The 20,286-nt window shown below is 46.5% G+C and overlaps 1 protein-coding gene across 3 annotated transcripts in view; it reads left to right on the top strand.

The window, feature by feature from the left end:
- EML6 (EMAP like 6) overlaps nucleotides 1-20,286 on the top strand; it is a 280,912-nt gene that overhangs the window by 240,225 nt on the left and 20,401 nt on the right. Inside the window, exons 28-31 of one of the 3 annotated variants that reach the window (XM_008700449.2) lie at nucleotides 11,053-11,131; nucleotides 13,592-13,721; nucleotides 15,289-15,387; nucleotides 16,413-16,586. In XM_008700449.2, coding sequence (XP_008698671.2) covers nucleotides 11,053-11,131; nucleotides 13,592-13,721; nucleotides 15,289-15,387; nucleotides 16,413-16,586 — 482 coding nt within the window. Of the gene's footprint in view, nucleotides 1-10,104; nucleotides 10,114-11,052; nucleotides 11,132-13,591; nucleotides 13,722-15,288; nucleotides 16,350-16,412; nucleotides 16,587-20,286 lie in introns of those variants that run through there. The other 2 variants (XM_040623472.1, XM_040623471.1) reach the window with 2 other exon arrangements.

Genomic DNA, 20,286 nt, shown 5'->3' with positions numbered 1-20,286 from the left:
CCATGCCTAATTTGTTAAGTTTTTCTCATGATTGGATGTCAACTTTTATCAAATTATTTTTCTGCATCTATTGAGATGATCATATGTTTCTTTTCTTTAATTCTGTGGTGTATCACTTTGACAGTCTGCATATTTTGAACCATCACCACATCCCCAGAATAAATCCCAGTTGATTATGATGAGTGATCTCTTCAGTGTGCTGCTAAATAAAGTTTGCTGGTATTTCATTGATAATTTTGGCATCTGTATTCATTAGGGATATTGGCCTGTTATTTTCTAGTAGTGTCCTTTTCTGGTTTGGTATCAGGATAATATTAGCCTTGTAAAATGAGTTTGGGAGTGCTCCCTCCTTTCTGATTTTTTTTTTTTTTTTTGGAAGAGTTGGAGAAGAATTGGTGTTAATTCTTCCTCAAATGTTTGGTAAATTTCACTAGTAAAGGTACTTCATCTTGGGCTCTTCTTAGTTGGGATAATTCACATATTTTAAAGTAGAAATCATCACAGTTAAAATTTTTAATTTGAAATCATTCCTCATTTTTGGCCATTTTTTATAGCAAAGGTTAGTTAATGACAGAGTTTTATCAGTTGTTTTATTACCATTACCTCCAACATTTGAAACCTTTGGCATCTTGAAATTCCCCTTGTTTTTTGATTCTGGAGTCTCTAACTTTTACAAAAAGAGTTGACTCAGTGAAAGTCAAAGCAACACTCAGCTCCCTTGGGGCTTTCTTTTACATCTTAAAACCTCAATAGATGTCCAGTGTTTATCTGGAAAGTGGCTGGCTGCATTCTGGCAAGGGCCTGTCGGGGTCCTTGGCATTAATCCCACTGTGGCAGCAATCTGCTTGGTCATCATGATAGGACAGTGATGTTGGTGATGGAAGGATGACAATACAAAAGTTAGAGATGTAAAGTTTCTTTAATTTTGGAGTATTGGAAAGCTATAGGCATGTTTACATAAGGCAGAAACAACAGCATTTCCTTAGCCAGTGTTAAGGCTTTGCACGTCCCCAGAGTACCCCAATGAAACAGCCAGCCATACTAATGAGAACTTTTTCCAAATAGAAGAGTCTCCCTTTACTGTTCTCCTGAGGTTTTATTTTATACCTTTTAATGTTCTGTCTCCTCCCCAAACACATACCCAAGTGTTTAGGATAGTCTGACTACGTGCCTGTAAGCTCAAGAGGTATAACCACTCTAAAGCAATTCTCACACGCTGCAACATGTTTACATGAGATTAGGGAAACCGCCGTGGGCTTGACCAGAATCTTGTCTCAGCATGCCCTGGTTTCAGGCTGTGTGAGGTTATCTCCACCACAGAGGGATAGGGTCCTTGGTCATCCTTCTGCTCTACCTGTTGTGCTTGCCAAGTTCTTCTTTGTCTGTCCTTACTCTTTTTTGCCAAGTCTGAGACTGGCTTCGTGGAGGATGACCTTTTGGGGCTTTGTTCTGTTATCCTACTCCTGTTGTTGGAGGCCTTAAGAGGCCTTTGTTGTTGGCCAGATTTGGGGATTCTCATAAAGCCCCTCTCCCGCAGCTAGGATGTGAACTCTGTGAAAGCAAAATTTCTGATACAGTGCCCTTTCTCCGAATTTGATAACATGCCAGCACTCAGTAAATGATTGTTGAGGGAATAAAGTCCTTAACAATTTAACAAGGTTTAGGTTCATTTCTAGTCACTGATATCCACAGGCTAGATATCAAAGTCTGAGATCTTGGTGGCATCTTGTCTTTATATCCATAATCCAGTTTGGAAATTTCTTCCTCTAACAATTTGGCACCCCTGGCCATTTTTCCACCTCTCAGGTCAGTTTCCCCCTGGCTTCTGCCTTTAAGCAATTACAAACAACAGCCCTTTCCCCTGGTCTCTGTGGCATTGAGACTAACTATCCCCTTTTTCTGGTGAGGAGTGTGTGACATGGGTGATCCAGGGGACCAGGCTCCTCTCCTGCTCATTCATATGTGCTATGAGCTGCCTTCCAGGTGGATGGATGAATGGTGCCTCCAGGAGTCCCCATACACAGGGACTTGTCCCCAGGCACCAGTGGCCCCCTGCACTACTCACCCACATTTGACCGACCCTAGCCGTCACCATCTCAGTATCTCTCTGTAACCCCCACTTGTGGACCTACAGGTAAATCAGGATCCTGAAGGGCAATCCTCTCCTTCCCATCTCAGTAGTGTTCCACTGTGAAGAGGGCAGTTTGGGCACCCCCAAATATGCATAAGGGGGGTATTTGTCCTGAGCGGAATCCCTCTTCCTCTCTTCCATGGTGTGCGAAATTATGTCACCCTCCATCCATCTCAGGTCCCCAGGATGAGGAGATGCTGGGGTGGCATTGCCAGGATTATTCTTAGCAGGGGATTATAAAGGAGGAATCTGTGAATACTCCTACATTAATATTTTAGTCCCTCTGGTACATTTTTAACCATCAATCTATGCCATATGTTCCTTGGGAAACCAAGAACCTTTTACCAATCCACAATTAGAAGCAGATTCTGAGCCTTTTATAAATGTTGGTTTCCTCATCTCTGAACAGTTGGGTCCCAGCACCAAATGACCTCAAGATTGCACTCTAGCACTAGGGTTTTGCAAACCTTTTCCTAAGTTGTGCTTACTGATGAATGGGGGAAGGCCTTAAAATTGATCTTCTCCTACTTTATCATATCCCTTCTGAATAGGTTTATACAGATTTATGAACTTAAGCAAAAAGAAAATTCTATAAAGAGAACTATATACCATGGGTTTATAAAGAAACAGTAAAGGAATTTTGTTTTTCTTGCAGCCCCAAATTAATAGCCACCTTTAATCCTTGGATCCTGAATATATTGGTCTATGGTATTTCAAGATACTTAAAGTTCCACTGGATTGTCAGCTTTGTCTGTGAATTTCTTAGTGCCTCAAGGGTCAGCACTGTGCTGTCCTGGTTCCCCCGTGTGCCTAACGCAGTGCTGGGCTCATAGTACAGGATAAACAAACGTTTGTCGAATGAGTAGATGAATGGATGAATTTACTTAGTCTGCTTCTCTTAATGTTTAAATATATCCATCTGTCCTCAGAATGGTCCACAAATCCCTTCTTGGTCATCGACCACATTTACCTTCATTTTGTTAACATCCATGGGTGGTCTCATCTTCGTGGGACATGGCGTGACCCATGTGGAATCTGGTGTGGGATGATCTCTTGGTTAAATAATTTTATGTTCATACCGTCTGTCTGTTAGGAATCAAATATCTGTTCTGTTTAAATCTATTTAAATAACCCAAGGCAAAAAGAACGGAAAAGACAAATGTGTGTTATTGTAGCCATCACACCTATGTTACATAAAAAGCTTCTTTGTCAGCGGATTTACAGTGAAACAAGGACATGCCCACAAGCGGCGAAATGTAAAGCTATTGCAAAGGTTAGCTAGATTTCCCTGAACTGAAAGAAACCACCATCTCTAGGTAATCCCCAATTTTTCTTCTAACCTTTTCTGCTATGTTTAGGGAGAGGAACCTGCTCCCCGGTTTTTTGTTTTTGTTTTTTAATGCTGTATTTAATCAGTCACTGCCCATTTCAAGTTTGCCTGAGGCACGATGAGCTTGGCGAATCAGGACAGTGCTCCTCTCCGTGGGGAAATAAACGAATAAACAGCCTGGCACTTCCCCTTTCCTCGCTCCCCTGGCCTCACAGAGGCGCTTTGTCATCATTGATCAGTAGCTGCTTTGTGAGCTCGGGTTGTAAGAGCTGCTAAGAACTGACGGTCTTGCTAACAGGTGCTTCCAAATTCACCCTCAAGGTTACCACTTGGAGATCTGTCAAACCCGCTACTTCCTATCTTGACGCTTGGTCCGATAAGTGGGAAGCTCTGATAAATTCTCCGTTTCCATCCCAGTTGTGATGATGGATTGACCTCAAAGAGTCTAAGAGTTTGTTCTTAGGAGACCCACCATCACCTGTCTTTTGCGTGTAAGCCAGGCTCAAACTGTACTCGGGGGCAGCGATGGCATATGTGCGGGGCAAACAGGGCAGGGTGTGTCCCTGCGCTTCCAGAGCATTTCTCTCTAGGTGAGTTGTTTATTCTGCCCCTTAGTTCTGTACTCCTGGCTGCTCTGAGTAGGTAGAAGGTAGCAAGTTTCCTGTTCTTTAATAAGGTGGGAAGACGTGACGGTATCCATTTAACTCCCAAAATGCTGAAATTAACCATTTCAAACGCCTATTGTTTGCCTCTATAACTCCGCTGAAAGCTGAATAGTTGGGGTTTTTAAAGGGAATTTAATGTTACCTTCATAAATGATTTCCTATTCAGTTCTTTTGATTTTATGTATTGTTTGAAGCAAAATAATGACTTCTCTATACCTGATAATTTTAGGAATTAAACCTGCCATTCTTCAGAGCATAGTTTGTTCACTTTTTTTTATCATAAAAAAATGTGCCAGGACTTGAAAATGCAGAGGTAGAGTGATTTTTTTTTTGAAAGAATAATACACCCAGGGAATCATACTCTTACAGTTAATCAGTTGGCTCAAACCCGCTGGCTCACGGAGCTGAAGAACGCATCACACATGGGTGAGCGATTTTCTGATGGGAGGGAGCGTCTCTTACAGGACAGTGGCAGGGCTGGGTGCAGTTGTTCCTGTCAAGTCCCCGAACATCTCTCAGATCTCCACTTGGAGGGAATGGGCGCTACCAGGGTCGTTACCCTCCCTTTTTCTCCTGTTGTGTGGTTGTGATCTGCTAACTGGGGAGGTGTTTGCAGAAGCAGTTGTTGGGGTGCATGATTCTTGCCGCTTGAAACAGCACCCCTGGCTGTAAGGTGTGGAGGATCCGAGTGTTTTGTGGTGTTTGTAAAGCATATTGGCTCGCTCTTTAACCAGCCCCAGCCCGCTCCTTTGAAGTTCCCGCCGTGCTCTGCCATCCGTTCCCCCTTCCCGTCCTTCTCAGCTATCAACTTCCTGTCTCTGAGGAGTTCCACTACAGACCAGCTGACTGACCGCGGCTCCTGCCAGCCATGAGTTATATCATCACCAGTAGCTCCCTTCTGCATCAGTCTTAAACTTCTTAAACTTCTCTCCTTTAGATTTCTCATTCCCAGTAATCCTGATCTTAATCCTCATTAAAGCATTCTGGATGCCTTGATACCTCCATTTTTCTAGATTCATCAGCTCCTCCTGGCCTCATTGTTTTGTCTGCCTGAATGCTACTTTTCCAGTCTTCTTGGCTCTTCACCCCTGTATTTCCCCTACAGCACATACCTCTGTTCTTCTGACTAGAAAATCGCACGAGTGCAGACTGCCCTCACCAGAGTCTGTGTTGCCAGGGACACTGAGGCCCTCTGCACTGCTCCTTCATGTTCATTCTTGTCTTTGGTTGGCTTCCTCTGCCAGCCACTCCACAGTCAAAGACAATTCTTCCTCATCCGCCTGCCCAAACCCTATACCCGCCAATCTTGGTACTTGGTTTTTCTACCCTACTTCGTGGAGAAAACAGAAGCTATTGGGCATGAACTCCATCTTGGCTCTTCTTTATCTCTCCTCTGTTTTGCTTCCCATCCTTTACCCCATGTAAACCATTCACCTCCTTCCTTCTCAGAGGAATGAAGTCCCTCCTCTCTCCTCCTCTTCGAGGCTGGTCCCTCAGCTGGTGCTTGGACCTCAGCCTCCCAGCCATCCTTGCTCCCTGATCAATTGCCTTTCTCTCCTGTATCTCTTATGCCACTCCCCCCAAACTGGAGTGGGTCCTCAGCCAAGAAATGCATTCTAGTCTTTCCCATCCCCACCAAACTCGGTTCAGGAGATAAGTAAATCTTCTGAGTGATCTTACATACTTAAACACGTATTCCCGCCCTTCCCTTCCTTCCCCTTCCCTCTTCTCATCCAGGCTTTACCAAATCTCTCCTTCACTCTCTAGTCCAACCTATCAGTCAATCTTCTGTCCCTGTCATTCTGCTGACATGGTGACTTTCAGTTTCCCAAATCCTCTTTGTCTTATTAAAAGGAGAAATATGTTTCTTCTAGAGTAGCATTGTGCAGTAGAAATACAATGCAAGCCACATAGGTGATTTTTCTAGTAATCACATTTAAAAAGTTAAAAGAGATGGTGAAATTAATTTTAATAATATATTTTATTTAACCCAATATATTAAAAATATTATTCCCACATGTAATCATTGTGAAAATTATTAATGAGTCATTTTATCTTCTTTTTTAAAAATTATTTTTACTAGGTCTTCAGAATCTGGTGTTTATTTTACAGTTATAGCACATCTTAATTTGGATGAGCCACATGTGGTCACTGGATGCCATATTGGATAGTGAAGTTATATCCATTCTTCTCTCATTTACTTTTTAGAAACCATCTTTCCTGGCCCTCCTCCTACCTCTTCAATCATTTCTTCTCAGTGTCCCATGTCTGCCCCTCCTCTAGCCAGTCACATGCTGTTGGTCCTCAAGCTTCCAACTCTAATCCTGATAATCTCATATATTCCACCCATTAGCTGATGGTTCTCTGAGTTCCCACCTCTCAGTTGAGCTTCCAGCCCACAGACGTCCAGAGGTTAACATGCCACAAGGGAGCTCATCATCTTTTGTCCTGACTCTTCTCCTCCTGTCTCAGTCATTGGTACCACCATCCACCCAGGTGCCCAGGCAGAAAACTAGTATTCCACTTGAATTGCTCTTCCTCCTTCAACCCCTAGAACTAAGCAACTACAAAGTTCTTGAAGTCTACTTTGCCAGTATTTCCTTAAAGATTCCCTTGTTTCCTTCTCTACAACCACTGCTTTAGTCAAGATCTTCCTTATCCTTCACTTGGATTGTTGGAGTGGCCTCTTCAGTAGTCTGCCCACATTGTTTCTTTCTATTCTTTGTGCCTTCAATTTTCACCCAAATAAATTGATATTCACCTAAAATGGCCAAGTCTGGGATTATATCCCCATTTTGTTAAAAAAAAAAAAAAGGGGGGGGGCGGGGTGCTGTGTTACAGGCTTCAGTCCAAAGCATTTTGAAGTTGGCAGGCTTCCCTCAGGGCATCCCATAATTCTCCTGTCTAACTATCTCCCTTCCACTCCAGTTCAGTACTGAGCAGCTCTACAGGTGGTTCTGGGAGACATAAGAATACGTTCAGCAGAATCCAGCTCCTTTTGTTTTGATAACGGAGCTCTCCCATGGCTTTATAGAGTTTTCCTCAACCTGGATTTATCTGAGAGGGATGGTTCTTAATCTCTCTTCTTCTTTCTCTCTCTCAAATCACATACATCTTTGAAAATTTGCTAAAGACATGCCTCATTTCCCCCAGAAAAATGCACAGGTGCAAACACAATTTAGCACGAGTACGTGAAGCCCACCCATGGGCTGATAAGTCTCGTTGGAGAACAATGCCGAAATCTCAGATCATCTGCGGGCTCCCACCAAAAAGGATCGAAAGTAGCTTGGTTTCCCAGGACATTTCGAAAACTCTTGGATCACTTGATGGCACATTTTGGAATCCGAAGAAATCTATGTTTCCTCTGAGGACCCTTTGAACATTGTCTGACTAACAACACTGAAAACAATTCCAAACTTGCATTTCTTGGCTAAATGTAGCTGATTTTCTCCACACCCACACCCCTCTTTATAGAAGCTGTTTGCAACGACTTTGTTTCTTACCGGCTTTCTGAGCCTCACTCCCCAGTTGGCTGTCATGTTGTGCTCATCTGGGGGTGTGACTGATCTTCCACACGGCTTCCGTCATTTCAGATGCTTCCCTGAGAGCCTTGGCTCTGAGCCCCCTCCGGCGCATCTCAGGTCATCATGTGCTCTGTTCCACCAGCACCCTGGGGAGGAGACAAAGAGGGGCAAACACCACCAGGCCCTGGCCACCTCTGGGGAGCGCTCTGTGGGGTGAGAGCTCGTGTCGCGGAGACCTCACAGGTCTTCAAGTGAGCCTAAGCTTTCTCTTCAGGCCAGCTGCTGGACGACAGGATTGCCCCACCGATTGACCTTCTCATGGTCCTTCCCTGCCCAAGAATGTCCCATTTCCACAGAGGCCACGGGGCTGTGTGGTAGGGAGTACCACTGGCAAGGGTGGGTGTCGTAGCCTGCACCCCAGCGCCGAACAAGAACACTGCTGCCTCACTACTTAACATGCAGTCATGTGCTTGAGGCCACAGGCCTCCCCTCTGCTTCTTGCCTCTGCTCTCTCTTCCTTGGCAAAGCTTCTCTTCTGCTCTCTCAGAGCTCAAGCCTGTCCACCGTCCTCTCCTGATTATCCAATTTGTTTGCTCATTTGCTAGGCTCCCTCCGTAAGTTCCTTCCCCAGTAGAAACTCTCTTCTTTATTTCCCTGAGTGACTTCAAAGTTCCACTTGCCCCCAGAGGCCCCTTTGTGTCTCTGCTCCACCCCTCTGGGATCCCACCACCCCACCCCTACCCCCCACTGGGCTCTTATCTTCCCAGTTCTCCCTGCTAATCCCCCACTGCACTGACTCCCTTCCTGGCTCTCCGGTCCTGAGTGCCAGCTGGGACAGCCAGCTCTAACGAGTTTATTGGACTGAAAAGTGAGTGAATGTTCTCATGTACCCTACTCTTTCCCACCTCAGCAAAGCTTTTCAGAGTCACATTTCCAATGGAATCTGAATCTGGAAGGATTTAGATCTGCTGAAAAATGCCAAACCTCCAGCCTTTGGCTGCGTTTGAGATTTTTGGCAGCTCCTCCCACGTCTGATATTACGAACACTGTTTATAGATGTCTGGAAAGAAGCCTTTAATGCTTGTATTGTGTTTTAACTTGCTTTCCTTTGGAGGCAGGGAATTGTCAAGTAAGTATTCACAGCACTCTGGAAAAGCCCCTGTTCGATGAGCATCCAGTACTAAGCGTTCATGCAGAATCCACAACCACCAAGGGTCTAGACTTACAATCCGCTGAATTTGCCACCATGCAGGTTTCTTCCTTTTGCCCCTCTCATCTTCAGTTTTGAAGCAATACAGCTATAAACATATGCTTGTGAAATAAGAAAGAAACATTCTGAGATTGCTTTACTTTTCAGTTTCTAACTGAAAATCAAGGTGAAAAAAAGCATCGGATTGCCTCTATGTGTATATATATACAATCTCGTGTATATATAAACGCGCAGTGTCTGTGCCTGTATGCCTACTTCGTATATACTGTATAATATGGGACATATTATACAACCTGCGTGTACCCTGAAAACGAACCCTGCGTTTAATCTCAAATTCTGCCTTTGAACCATGCTGTAGCCCCAGTGTCCTCCTGCTCCCATCTCAGACCTCGGCTTGCTTTTGTCACACACTTGAACATTCTTAGGTGAAAGAAGAAACCCACGGATTTCATTTGAAAGTCCCACTAAAACAGAAGAAAGAGCAGATGTCCTGGGAAGCGATAATTAATGTGAAGGAAGTGTCTAATTGCAAGAACTGGCATGCCCCCAGCCTCCTGGTTTTGCTCAATTTGGCAGCAAATGACATCAGCCGGGGGTGTCGTTTTGCAGAGATGTGCTCGCTCCCTATTCTTCAGCGCAGATAATAATACCATTTGGTCCAATTATCACTTATGATTGCATAACCTGTTTTGATTGAAGAGTTTCTCAGAAAATAAAGGTAACTTGTTTTGCCCCAGCACAAAAACGCAAGCCGTTCCAGCAGGCAAGCTGACCTACCCAGAAACACTGGGAATTATTAGGCTAAATTATGAGTCGAACTTGATTTGGAAACAAAGCATCCATTGTGCATAACTCCCAGCGACATCCAGGAGGATGTGATTGTTTTTCTGACCACAAGTTTCTCCCCAGCGCACTCTCACATAAGCAGAGTCCCCAGGCGCATTCGCAAAGTCACAGAGAATGTGCAGGAAGCATTGACAAGGCTTCCTTTTTTCTCCCTATTCTGTAGGCGCTTTAGTGCAGAGTTTGCCCAGAGACGCCAGGGTATGAGCTTTCTGAATTTGTAGACCGGTGCACTCTTTCATTTCTGTTTTAGTCCTTTGCTGGCATGCCTGGGAAGCATGGTTTGTGCCACACGGGAATGTCTGTTCACTTGGATAATGCTTGTGCATGAATGAGGTGGTTGCTAACGTGGCTCTAAACTGTACTAAGTTTCTTACTTGGCTTTGTTTGCTGCTTACAAGGGGATCAAGGTAATCCTTTCTCTTTGCATAGCCCAAGAGCAGTCACTAGTGGAGTGGGAACCTGCAGCAGGAGCTGGGACAGGTCTCCCCTACCTATCCCCCGCTCCCTCAACTCCGAGAAGTCTGATTTAAGGGAACCCCACGTTGCAAAAAGTTGGCCTACTCGTGTGAGAGTGGAGAGTTTACCCATCACAAAATCTCTTAGCTAAATTTGGAACCCCCGAGACAAAACCGAGAAGAGAAAGGCCGACTTCGGGCTGACGGCAGCAGTTTAACGTCGACCATAAACCCCAGGTGTAGGGCAGAGTGGGGATTCTTTCTGCCTCCTCTCCCTGTACTTCCCACTTGCCCTTTCGTGTATCGAGAATGATCTGGGCACTTGGCTACCTGGGGCCGTTCCCAAACCTGACCTGTAAGTCCCACTTCACACCATGCCATGATATCTGACCTCCTAATTCTGATGATCTTTGACCTCCTAATTCTAAACAACATAGGCGCATCTCTGCCTGGAAAATAGCTGGTGGGTTCAGGAAGCACAGCCTCTTTTTTCTCATTCTTAGGCTCCTCTCTCATTTGAAAATCAGCCCCTCTGGCTCCTGTGTTCTTCCTGGCTCCCAGGAGGTAGAGAGCCTGGTCCCTGACTACGATGCTTTAGATGTGGGGAAGACCATCCCAGTGCCTCTAAATCCAGGCCCCATCATGTGGGACCCTAACGTCAGAATCTAACCTTTTCCGGGGGAGCAAGAGAGGGAGCAGGACAGAACAAAGCCAGGTGGAGGGTCTGCTGAGTGGGGGAAGGGAGAGGGGACCCTGGCACTGGCCTTAGCTGAACCCCGGATGAGCAACCTTGCTGCCTTTTGTTCAACACTGTATTTTGTTTTGTTTTTCTTTTTGTGTTTGTTTGGCTTTTTTTTTTTTTTTTTTTTTTTTGGTCACCCTCTATTCCAGACCGCCTGTTAGCAGAGCAGCTCCCCAGCCTGAGAAACTCCAGAAGAACAATATCACCAAAAAAAAGAAACTGGTTGAGGTGAGGAGGTTAAACTATTTTGTTTTTAATCTGATGTCAGTGTTCTAAGATATGCCTGGTGGACATCACTATCTGCGTGTTCCGTAGGCATCTTCTAGTAAACCTGAATGGATCTGCTGGGTCTCTCTTGTCCCCTCTCCCTCTGACGTAGCACTGTGGCCCCAATCCCAGGGAATCACACCCACTGGGTCATGTTCCTTCAGCCCTGTCACCGAGTCCTCTCAGTACTAACTTACAAATGCCCCACATCCTTCGAACCTGACTCCTTTCCCCCAGACCTAGTCCCACTCGGAGATGAGGGGAGACACAGGGGGAGTGCGAGCTTATTCACTGTCTCTAATGTCATGGGAGCACTCGCGGGGAGCTGGGGACTGTGTACGTACTTCCCACGACGTGTTTCATGCACCTTTCATACCCATGAGGAAGGTAGTATTCTTGTTTTCATTTTACAGATAAGGACATTAGCTCTCAGAAGTTAAGTGACTGAGTAAGTCCCATGCCCAAGATCTCCAAGCCAGGAAGTAGAGAGGGATTTGAACTCAGTTGTTCCTACTTGAGGACTGCCACTCTGTGGACCTTCTCTTTTCTAAGAGGGTTTCTGCCTTCAGAGTCCCCTCCCTCTCTGACACATAGTCTTGCTGCCCACAGAGTTCGCAACTCTTCATGCTTCACCACAGCTTTAAGACCCGGGAGATTCCCACAGTTTCCTCGGGGCGGGGGGGGGGGTTCAAGTGCATGGTTTCAAAAACACTAACCCAGGACCGCCTTCCAGCTTCAGCACCTGTGATTTGCCACCACACCTCAAATCTCCACCCCCAAACCCATTACTTAACGTTCTGTGACGCTGCCGTGGGCCTTCAGGCCCCTGTGTTTTAGAAGGCGCCTCCTCTTCCCTCCCTGCACCCTGGTCTCTCCAAGCTCTTCTCTGGCATCTTCTCTGTGCAATCTTCCCTGATTCTCCTCATCCTAAACCCTCCTACACTCCCTCACACAACCCCCTCATCTGCAGCCCTTGTCACACACGCTACCTCCATTATTTCTCACTCATCTATCCCTCCTACTACACTGTGAACTAAGGACAGAAGAATCCATCTTAAATTTTTTTTTTTTTTGGAAAAGAAGGACTAATTGGAGGGATTTATCATGGAACAGAGTGCAGGTCAGAAGATGCAGCTGAGCTTTAGGAAAAGACAGGATCCCGAAGCTGAGGAGCCATCATAAACCAAGATGGTGCCTCTTTCTGCCCGCCAAGGCCCTGTCTGTCTGATGCATTTTTCTCTTTTTCTGGAGACTTCTTGAACTATTTTGGTAGATGATGGTTATGACCCAGCCTCCGAGTTTCTCTCTCCTCACTTCGTTATGACAGCCAAGCCCACCAGTGTCCTCAATTCTAAATTCCTGGGAGAAATCATCTGACTGTCCCCGTTTGACTCAGTGTCCCACAGGATGAGGGGTCTCATGTTACACATGAGCTCCTGGGAGACACATGGGGTTGGGGGAAGGCTGAGATGAAAGGAGGAGAAGGGCTCTCTAGGCAAGAGAGACTTCAAACGCAAAATTATAAAGATACGAAAACTCATGGTATGTGGGCTAAATAGACAATTCAGCTTGACCGAGGGGTACAGGGCATGTGTGAGTGGAGGTGAGTATGCCAGCTTAGGAGTTTGGGCTCTATCCCCTATGCAGTGAAAGTCAGTGACTATTCTGGAGTAAGGAGGGGTTGTGGTATTTTAAAACAATCTGATGTTTGCAACCGATGAGCTTTAGAGAGAGAAAAGTCAGGGAACCTAGAATCAGGGACCCACAGCTTATTCTTGTACCCACCCCACCCCCAGTACCGTGCCTGGCCCAGAAGAGCTACCAACGGTACATGTGCGTCATAGCGCGTTCATAACTGATCTGAGCTCAATCGGCCACTGCTCTCTGTCAGGAGAGACAAGATGGAGGAAGAGAAAGACTATAAACCCAGAACAGTATCTTGTTGTTGGGAAAAAATGCAAAAGATGTAGACACTTTGTAGGGCAAGCACCAGGCAACAGAATGAGCGTGGTGTTCGCCTCAGTATTCTCTGCTGGTCCTGGTGGCGTTCCTGGGGATCAAAGCAAACCTCTGGGCCACCATTCCCTCTCCTGAAGAGTGCCTGCCAAGGTCACCTCTGTAGGGCATCAGCCAGTAGGCCTGCACTCACCTACACAGCCTGGAAGCTTATCTGGCCTATGTAGAAGACTCCCTGTAGTTCTACCAGTGAGCCTTGTCCCCCTCGCTCTTCAGGGAATTCAAGAAAGGGCTGCGTTTTCTCCTCAGCTAGCCAAGAAGCGAGATGTTTTCAGCTTGGGGTTGGCTGTCTCACCAGCCGCGCGGTTCCCGTGAGGTAAGGGGCTGGCTGCCCCCAGAGCGTGGGCTTGTGGCCCTGCTCCTGCTTCCTCTGAGGGCTGCTGTCGTCTGTGTGTGGGAATGTAGGAGCTGGCTCTCGACCACGTGTTTGGCTACAGGGGATTCGACTGTCGCAACAACCTGCATTACCTGAATGACGGCTCGGACATCATCTTCCACACGGCGGCGGCTGGCGTGCTGCAGAGCCTCTCCACGGGTAACTGCGTGACGTGGCCCCAGGCTCCCCTCCGAGGGCAGGCCCTGCTTCCTGCCCTCTCTCCCTGTGTGCCTTCCCCCTCTTGAGATGCCCCAAAGCTGGTGCATTCTTGGCCTCTGTGGGAGCCATTCCTCTCAATTCCAGAAAGTCCTAGAAAGTGTGGCGCCCACGTTCAAAGGTCAAAGCCCTCTTCCTTTCTAACAACATCCTGCTGTCAGCCCCCGGGGGGAGGTGTCCACATTTCCATCAGCTGCTCTGAGGCTGGGAGGGATGGACGGGAGCCAGAAAGAGGGTGTGGGGAGTGGAGAAATTCCTTGCAGCCGGTTACCAAGAACAGAGCCCAGGGGAACTTTGCTCATTAATTTTTCACAGTGACCAATTTTTTTTAATGTTTTTTTATTATATTATGTTAGTCACCATACAGTACATCCCTGGTTTCTGATGTAAAGTTTGATGATTCATTAGTTGCGTATAACACCCAGTGCACCATGCTATACTCGCCCTCCTTACTACCCATTTTTTAGCAGCTCAGATTTTCAAGTTTGACTAGTTAGCCAGAAGAATGAGAACGCCTAAACCATAAGCAAAACACCCCAAATGTCCTTTCACTGCAGGATGACTCAAATTAAACAAGTAGTTGAAAAAGAAACACCGCAAGCCGAAAGAAGCGTTCAGAAATTAATTTGATACCCATACCTTTGCCACCAGATTTAAATGCGTTCACATCTTGCCTTATTTGCTTCACATCTTAAAACAAGCCCCCTTCCTTTTTTCAACTCTTCATGCTCCTTCCCAAGTCTGCACACTTGCTTATGCGTACATTTTTAGACAGTGAAGTCACTGAGCGCCTAATGATTTGTCTTTTGGGGCCTTGAGAGTTTCTATACGATTTCTCTTTTTCGTGTGACCATATATCGTTTTAGTAGCAATGAGCTATTTGTCTATCAGTGCTGTCATTTACCTCTAGTCCTTGGGCCTTTGGATGGGATTACAGTTGACACCTTGGAAGTCGGCAGACCCATTTGCCACAGTCGCTGATAACGTATTTCTTGTCCTTTCTTCTACCTCCTGTGACATACGTTGAGTGAGGGCATGAGGAGGTGAAGACCTCACCTGTGCCATCTAGGCACCCAAATGGATTGGTGCTTTGAGAACTAAGGAGGATTTGAAAGAGAGTCCCTAAGTATTTTCCTGTTCCATAGCCTTCCCTTTCACAGGGGTAAGTGGTGCCATTTTGCTCAGTTAGGTAGTAACTCTGTTATCATTTTGGACCCTGGAAGCCTTGCACTTGGACTGAGCTCTGGACCCCCACAGGCAGCGGGAGGGGTTGCAGGGGAGCTGACAGGTGCTAGAGAATAGACTCCAGCTCTTCTGTCCGGCCTGGAACAGAATACGTAAATGTAAAAAATGGTTTCCCAGCTCCCCAGGCATGATTCTAAAATCGAGAACTTGGGGCCTTCATCGCTCACTTTTACAAGGCATTTGCAGATGCTGCATAATGCTTCAAGGTTGTCCTGAGAGGTCTGCACATCCCCCTCCCCTCACTCTCCTGTGTCTCTGCCCCTAGGGAGCCAGAGCTTCTACCTGGAGCACACGGACGACATCCTCTGCCTCACGGTGAACCAGCACCCCAAGTACAGAAACGTGGTGGCCACCAGCCAGATAGGTAGGAGGGTCCTGCAGCCGCCGAGCTTTCCCCCACCCGAGCAGGGATGCTGCCTGATAGGCAATTATCTGGAAAGGGAGCGGGCGGGTTGCTGACATCTACCCTTTCTCGACGTTATCCTTTGAGCCCTGAATATATCTGTGTCACCTGGGTTGAAATATTCAGTGATGGGTGATTCTGAGGGATTGTAAAGTCAGACCAGAGCCTGATATTCCAGATAAACGGGTGCCCCATCCCTGTGGACTTGTGGGGGTAATTTTTCAGATGCCAGGGGTCAGATAAAGAGCCCCGTGTCTGCAGCCTGGGACTGTGCTCGGTCAGGGCGGCTTGCAGTTTGCGTGCCTGGCTCTTCTGGACCCTGGGAAACTGTCAAGGACAAATGTGAACTGATTCACATTTGTGAGAGGTTGTGTTGTGGTGGTGGTTGTTTTTGTTTTGTTTTTTTTTTTTTGTCGTTTCAAAGGCAGTTTTTACAAACCTATCCTTCTGCTTGTGTTCATTGAACCCATGTCCATTTTCAAGTTTAATTTGGAGCTTCCCGATGCTGCTGTTAAGTGCCTCGCTATTAGAAACGTGACTTATTTTAGCCGTTGTCTTCCCTTGACGCTTCCTCATTGCCATTGTCCACCCACCGCAGTTGATAGGACGGAGACCCCAGGTAAGGCTGCTCCCTCTGTGGGTAGTGCAATCTGCACAGCAAAACCATGTCGCTGTCGCGTTTGCCGATTGTATCTGGCGAAACTGCGGATACAAAGCATTGTGCTCACCAGTTTCCTTTGTATAAACCCCTCTGCAAGTGTGTGTGCTGGACACAGGTGCCCCGAGGCCTCCGGCTCTAGAAGCACGGCACATGGGTCTCGTCGTCTGTCACCGCTGGCCCAGTCAGGCTGGAGGTCCCTGAGGCCCAGTGACTGTAAACCCCCGAACACTGGTCTTAGAAAGGCTTTGGGGTGAACCTAAGCGTGGCCTGGGCCCCCCACCCCTGTTCTGCAGCCTCAGTTCTGTGTCCTGCCTCCCACCCTCAGGGACGACGCCTTCCATCCACGTCTGGGACGCCATGACCAAACACACCCTCTCGATGCTGCGCTGTTTCCACTCAAAAGGGGTGAATTACGTCAACTTCAGTGCCACCGGGAAGCTCCTGGTGTCGGTGGGCGTGGACCCCGAGCACACCATCACCGTCTGGCGTTGGCAGGAAGGTAAAAGGAGCGAGGCCGTCTGTCCCTCTGGGAGGCTTGCTTGTGGTGTGTGCGGGGCTCTCTCCGAAGCCCACCATGGGCACTGCTGTGGGTCAGCAGGAGCCGGGGTCTCTGGATCTGAGAGAAACTGCCCATCAGACCCCTGGACCCCATGGCCAGGGGAGTCCCTGGCTGGTTGAGTGAAGAGTCTGTGGGCACTCTCTGCTGGCAGCCTTCCTCCTCAGGGGGAAGACTGCGGCCTCCTCTGTCTCAGTCCTAACTCCCTTCCCACCCAAATGTCCTTGTCCTTGGCATTCCTTCCATGACCTCCAGATCCCCCTGCAGCCTGGTCACCCTGGTTGCCTTATTGCAGGAACTGGGGCAGGATCTTACCACCACAGGCTCAGAAACACTTTTTTTTTTTTTTTGGCATTTTAACTTTTTTGAATTGGGGATTCACCTTATAATCAAGTTTTACATTTAATGTAACAGGATTTCTTTCTTGCCTCCTCCAACACATACGCGCACGCGCGCGCACACACACACACACACACATACAGGCTGCTACAAAATTTATGTTCATGTTAGAATCAAAGATGTGCAATCTTTCAAGTGTATTCTCAGGTTGGCAGAAGAGATCCAATTAGTTAAGACGTTAATGAGGTCTGTCTCCAGCCGGGCAGCCTGTATCTGGGGCACGCTGAGCCAGGCACGCACAAGAAGTGGCACTTCTCCAATTCAGGGCTTCTAGACACTCATTATCTCAGCACCTCCCCATGGAGGGAGCTAGAAAGATCTGGGAGCTAAGTTCCAATCCCTCCTGAGCCCCCACGTGAGAAAAAGAGGTTGGAAACCTGCAGGCTTTTATGATGAGACTCGTTCATCTTATTCTGTCCGTTTCTCATTTTCTTGTTCATTGGTGCATTGTGTCCAAATGGCCCCATAATCTATGTTTTGGGGCTGCGGCTTCATTTCCTGTCATGTCGAGTTGATCTTAAATAGACTTAGCCCCTGATGAGACATTGAGGGTCTTAAACGATAGACTTGCAGCCTCGTAGCCTCATAGCCTCAGAAGGACCGGTCCAGATCCACCCTGTGGAGTGGTCCCTGCAAGCGGCCTCCTGACAGGCTGACCCCCATCCTCGGCCAAATTCTTGCAGGAAGGTGGCCCACGTCACTTCCCAAGGCAGCCCGCCCGCTGCTGGAAATCACTTATAAAGCCCTTTCTTGCGAGGGCCTGACTTGCTTCATTATGCCTTTCTTCTACGGCACTGACTCGAGGGTCTGCAGCGGCCAAGCCCAAGGCTGTGCCTGGTTCCTTGGAAGAGAGTCGTCTGGTCGAGCCCTGCACACAGGCTAGTTTTTCAGTTCAGGCCCACTCTCCTCCCTTCTGCCCCTCTGGGCAGCACCTGCTCTGGCCCTGCCCCAGCTCAGACTCCTGCTCACCCGGGGTGCCTTCTGACCTCCAGAGGGGGGACTGGTAGAGCCAGGACTTTGAAATAAGCTGTTATTTTTTTAATTTATTTTTTAATTTTTTAAAAAAACTATTTATTTATTTGACAGAGATAGTGAGAGAGGGAACACAAGCAGGGGAGCTGGAGAGGGAGAAGCAGGCTTCCTGCTGAGCAGGGAGCCTGATGCAGGGCTCGATCCCAGGATGCTGGGATCATGACCTGCTGAAGGCAGGCGCTTAGTGACTGAGCCACCCAGGCACCTCTAAATAAGCTTTTATTTGTTTTTTTCTTTATTTTTTTAAATTTTTAAAAATATTTAAATAATTTATTATGTTAGTCACCATACAGTACATCCCTAGTTTTTGATGTAAAGTTCCATGATTCATTGCTTGTGTATAACACCCTGTGTTATATGCAAGTGCCCCATGCAATACGTGCCCTCCTTAATACCCATCATCAGCCTATCCCAATCCCCCACCCCCCTCCCCTCTGAAGCCCTCAGTTTGTTTCTCAGAGTCCAGTCTCTCATGGTTCATTCCCCCTTCTGTTTACCCCCCCTTTCTTCTTCCCTTTCTTCTCCTACCGATCTTCCTACTTCTTATGGTCCATAAATGAGTGAAACCATATGATAATTATCTTTCTCTGCTTGACTTATTTCACTTAGCATTGTCTCCTCCAGTCCCGTCCATGTTGCAGCAAATGTTGGAAAATCGTTCTTTCTGATAGCTAAGTAATATTCCATCGTATATATGGACCACAGCTTCTTAATCCAGTCATCTGTTGAAGGGCATCTCAGCTCCTTCCACGATTTAGCTATTGTGGACAATGCTGCTATGAACATTGGGGTGCATATGGCCCTTCTCTTCACTACGTCTGTATCTTTGGGGTAAATACCCAGTAGTGCAATTGCTGGATCATAGGGGAGCTCAATTTTTAACTTTTTAAGGGACCTCCACACTGTTTTCCAAAGTGGCTGTGCCAACTTGCATTCCCACCAACATAAGAGGGATCCCCTTTCTCCACATCCTCTCCAACATTTGTTGTTTCCTGCCTTGTCAATTTTTGCCATTCTAACTGGCGTAAAGTGGTATCTCAATGTGGTTTTGATTTGAATTTCCCTGATGGCTAATGATTTTGAACATTTTTTCATGTGTCTGTTAGCCATTTGTATGTCTTCATTGGAGAAGTGTTCATATCTTCTGCCCATTTTTTGATTTGATTATTTGTTTCTTGTGTATTGAGTTTGAGAAGTTCTTTGTAGATCTTGGATACTCATCTTTTATCTGTAGTGTCATTTGTAAATATCTTCTCCTATTCCATGGGCTGCCTTTTAGTTTTTTTGACTGTTTCCTTGGCTGTGCAGAAGCTTTTTATCTTGATGAAGTCCCACAAGTTCATTTTATCTTTTGTTTCTCTTGCCTTTGGAGATGTGTCATGAAAAAAGTTGCTGTGGCTGATGTCAAAGAGGTTGCTGCCTATGCTCTTCTCTAGGATTTTGATGGATTCCTGTCTCACATCGAGGTCTTTCATCCATCTGGAGTTTATCTTTGTGTATGGTGTGAGACAGTGGTCACGTTTCATTCTTTTGCATATAGCTGTCCAATTTTCCCAGCACCATTTATTGAAGAGACTGTCTTTTTTCCACTGGATGTTTTTTCCTGCTTTGTCAAAGATTAGTTGCCCAAAGAGCCGAGGGTCCATTTCTGGGTTCTCTATTCTGTTCCATTGGTCTATGTGTCTGTTTTTGTGCCAGTACCATGCTGTCTTTGAGATCACAGCTTTGTAGTACAGCTCGAAATCCGGCATTGTGATGCCCCCAGCTTTGTTTTTCCTTTTCAACAATTCCTTGGCAATTTGGGGCCTTTTCTGGTTCCACACAAATTTAAGGGCTGTTTGTTCCAGTTCTTTGAAAAAAGTCATTGGTATTTTGATCGGGTTGGCATTGAAAGTGTAAATTGCTCTGGGTAGCGTAGACATTTTAACTATGTTAATTCTTCCGATCCATGAGCATGGAATATTTTTCCATCTTTTTGTGTCTTCTTCAATGTCTTTCAAGAGTGATATAGATCCTTTCAAGAATATAGATCCTTTACGTCTCTGGTTAAGTTAATTCCAAGGTAACGTATGGATTTTGGTGCTATTGTAAATGGGATGGATTCCCTAATTTCTCTTTCTTCAGTCTCATTATTCGTGTATAGAAATGCAACTGATTTCTGAGCATTGATTTTGTATCCCGCCACATTACTGAATTGCTCTATAACTTCTAA

Source organism: Ursus maritimus, unplaced genomic scaffold (genome assembly GCF_017311325.1).
Source record: "Ursus maritimus isolate PB19 unplaced genomic scaffold, ASM1731132v1 scaffold_6, whole genome shotgun sequence".
NCBI classification, from domain to species: Eukaryota; Metazoa; Chordata; class Mammalia; order Carnivora; family Ursidae; genus Ursus; species Ursus maritimus.
Note: the sequence above shows the minus strand (reverse complement) of the source record. Positions and strands in the feature narration are given on the sequence as shown.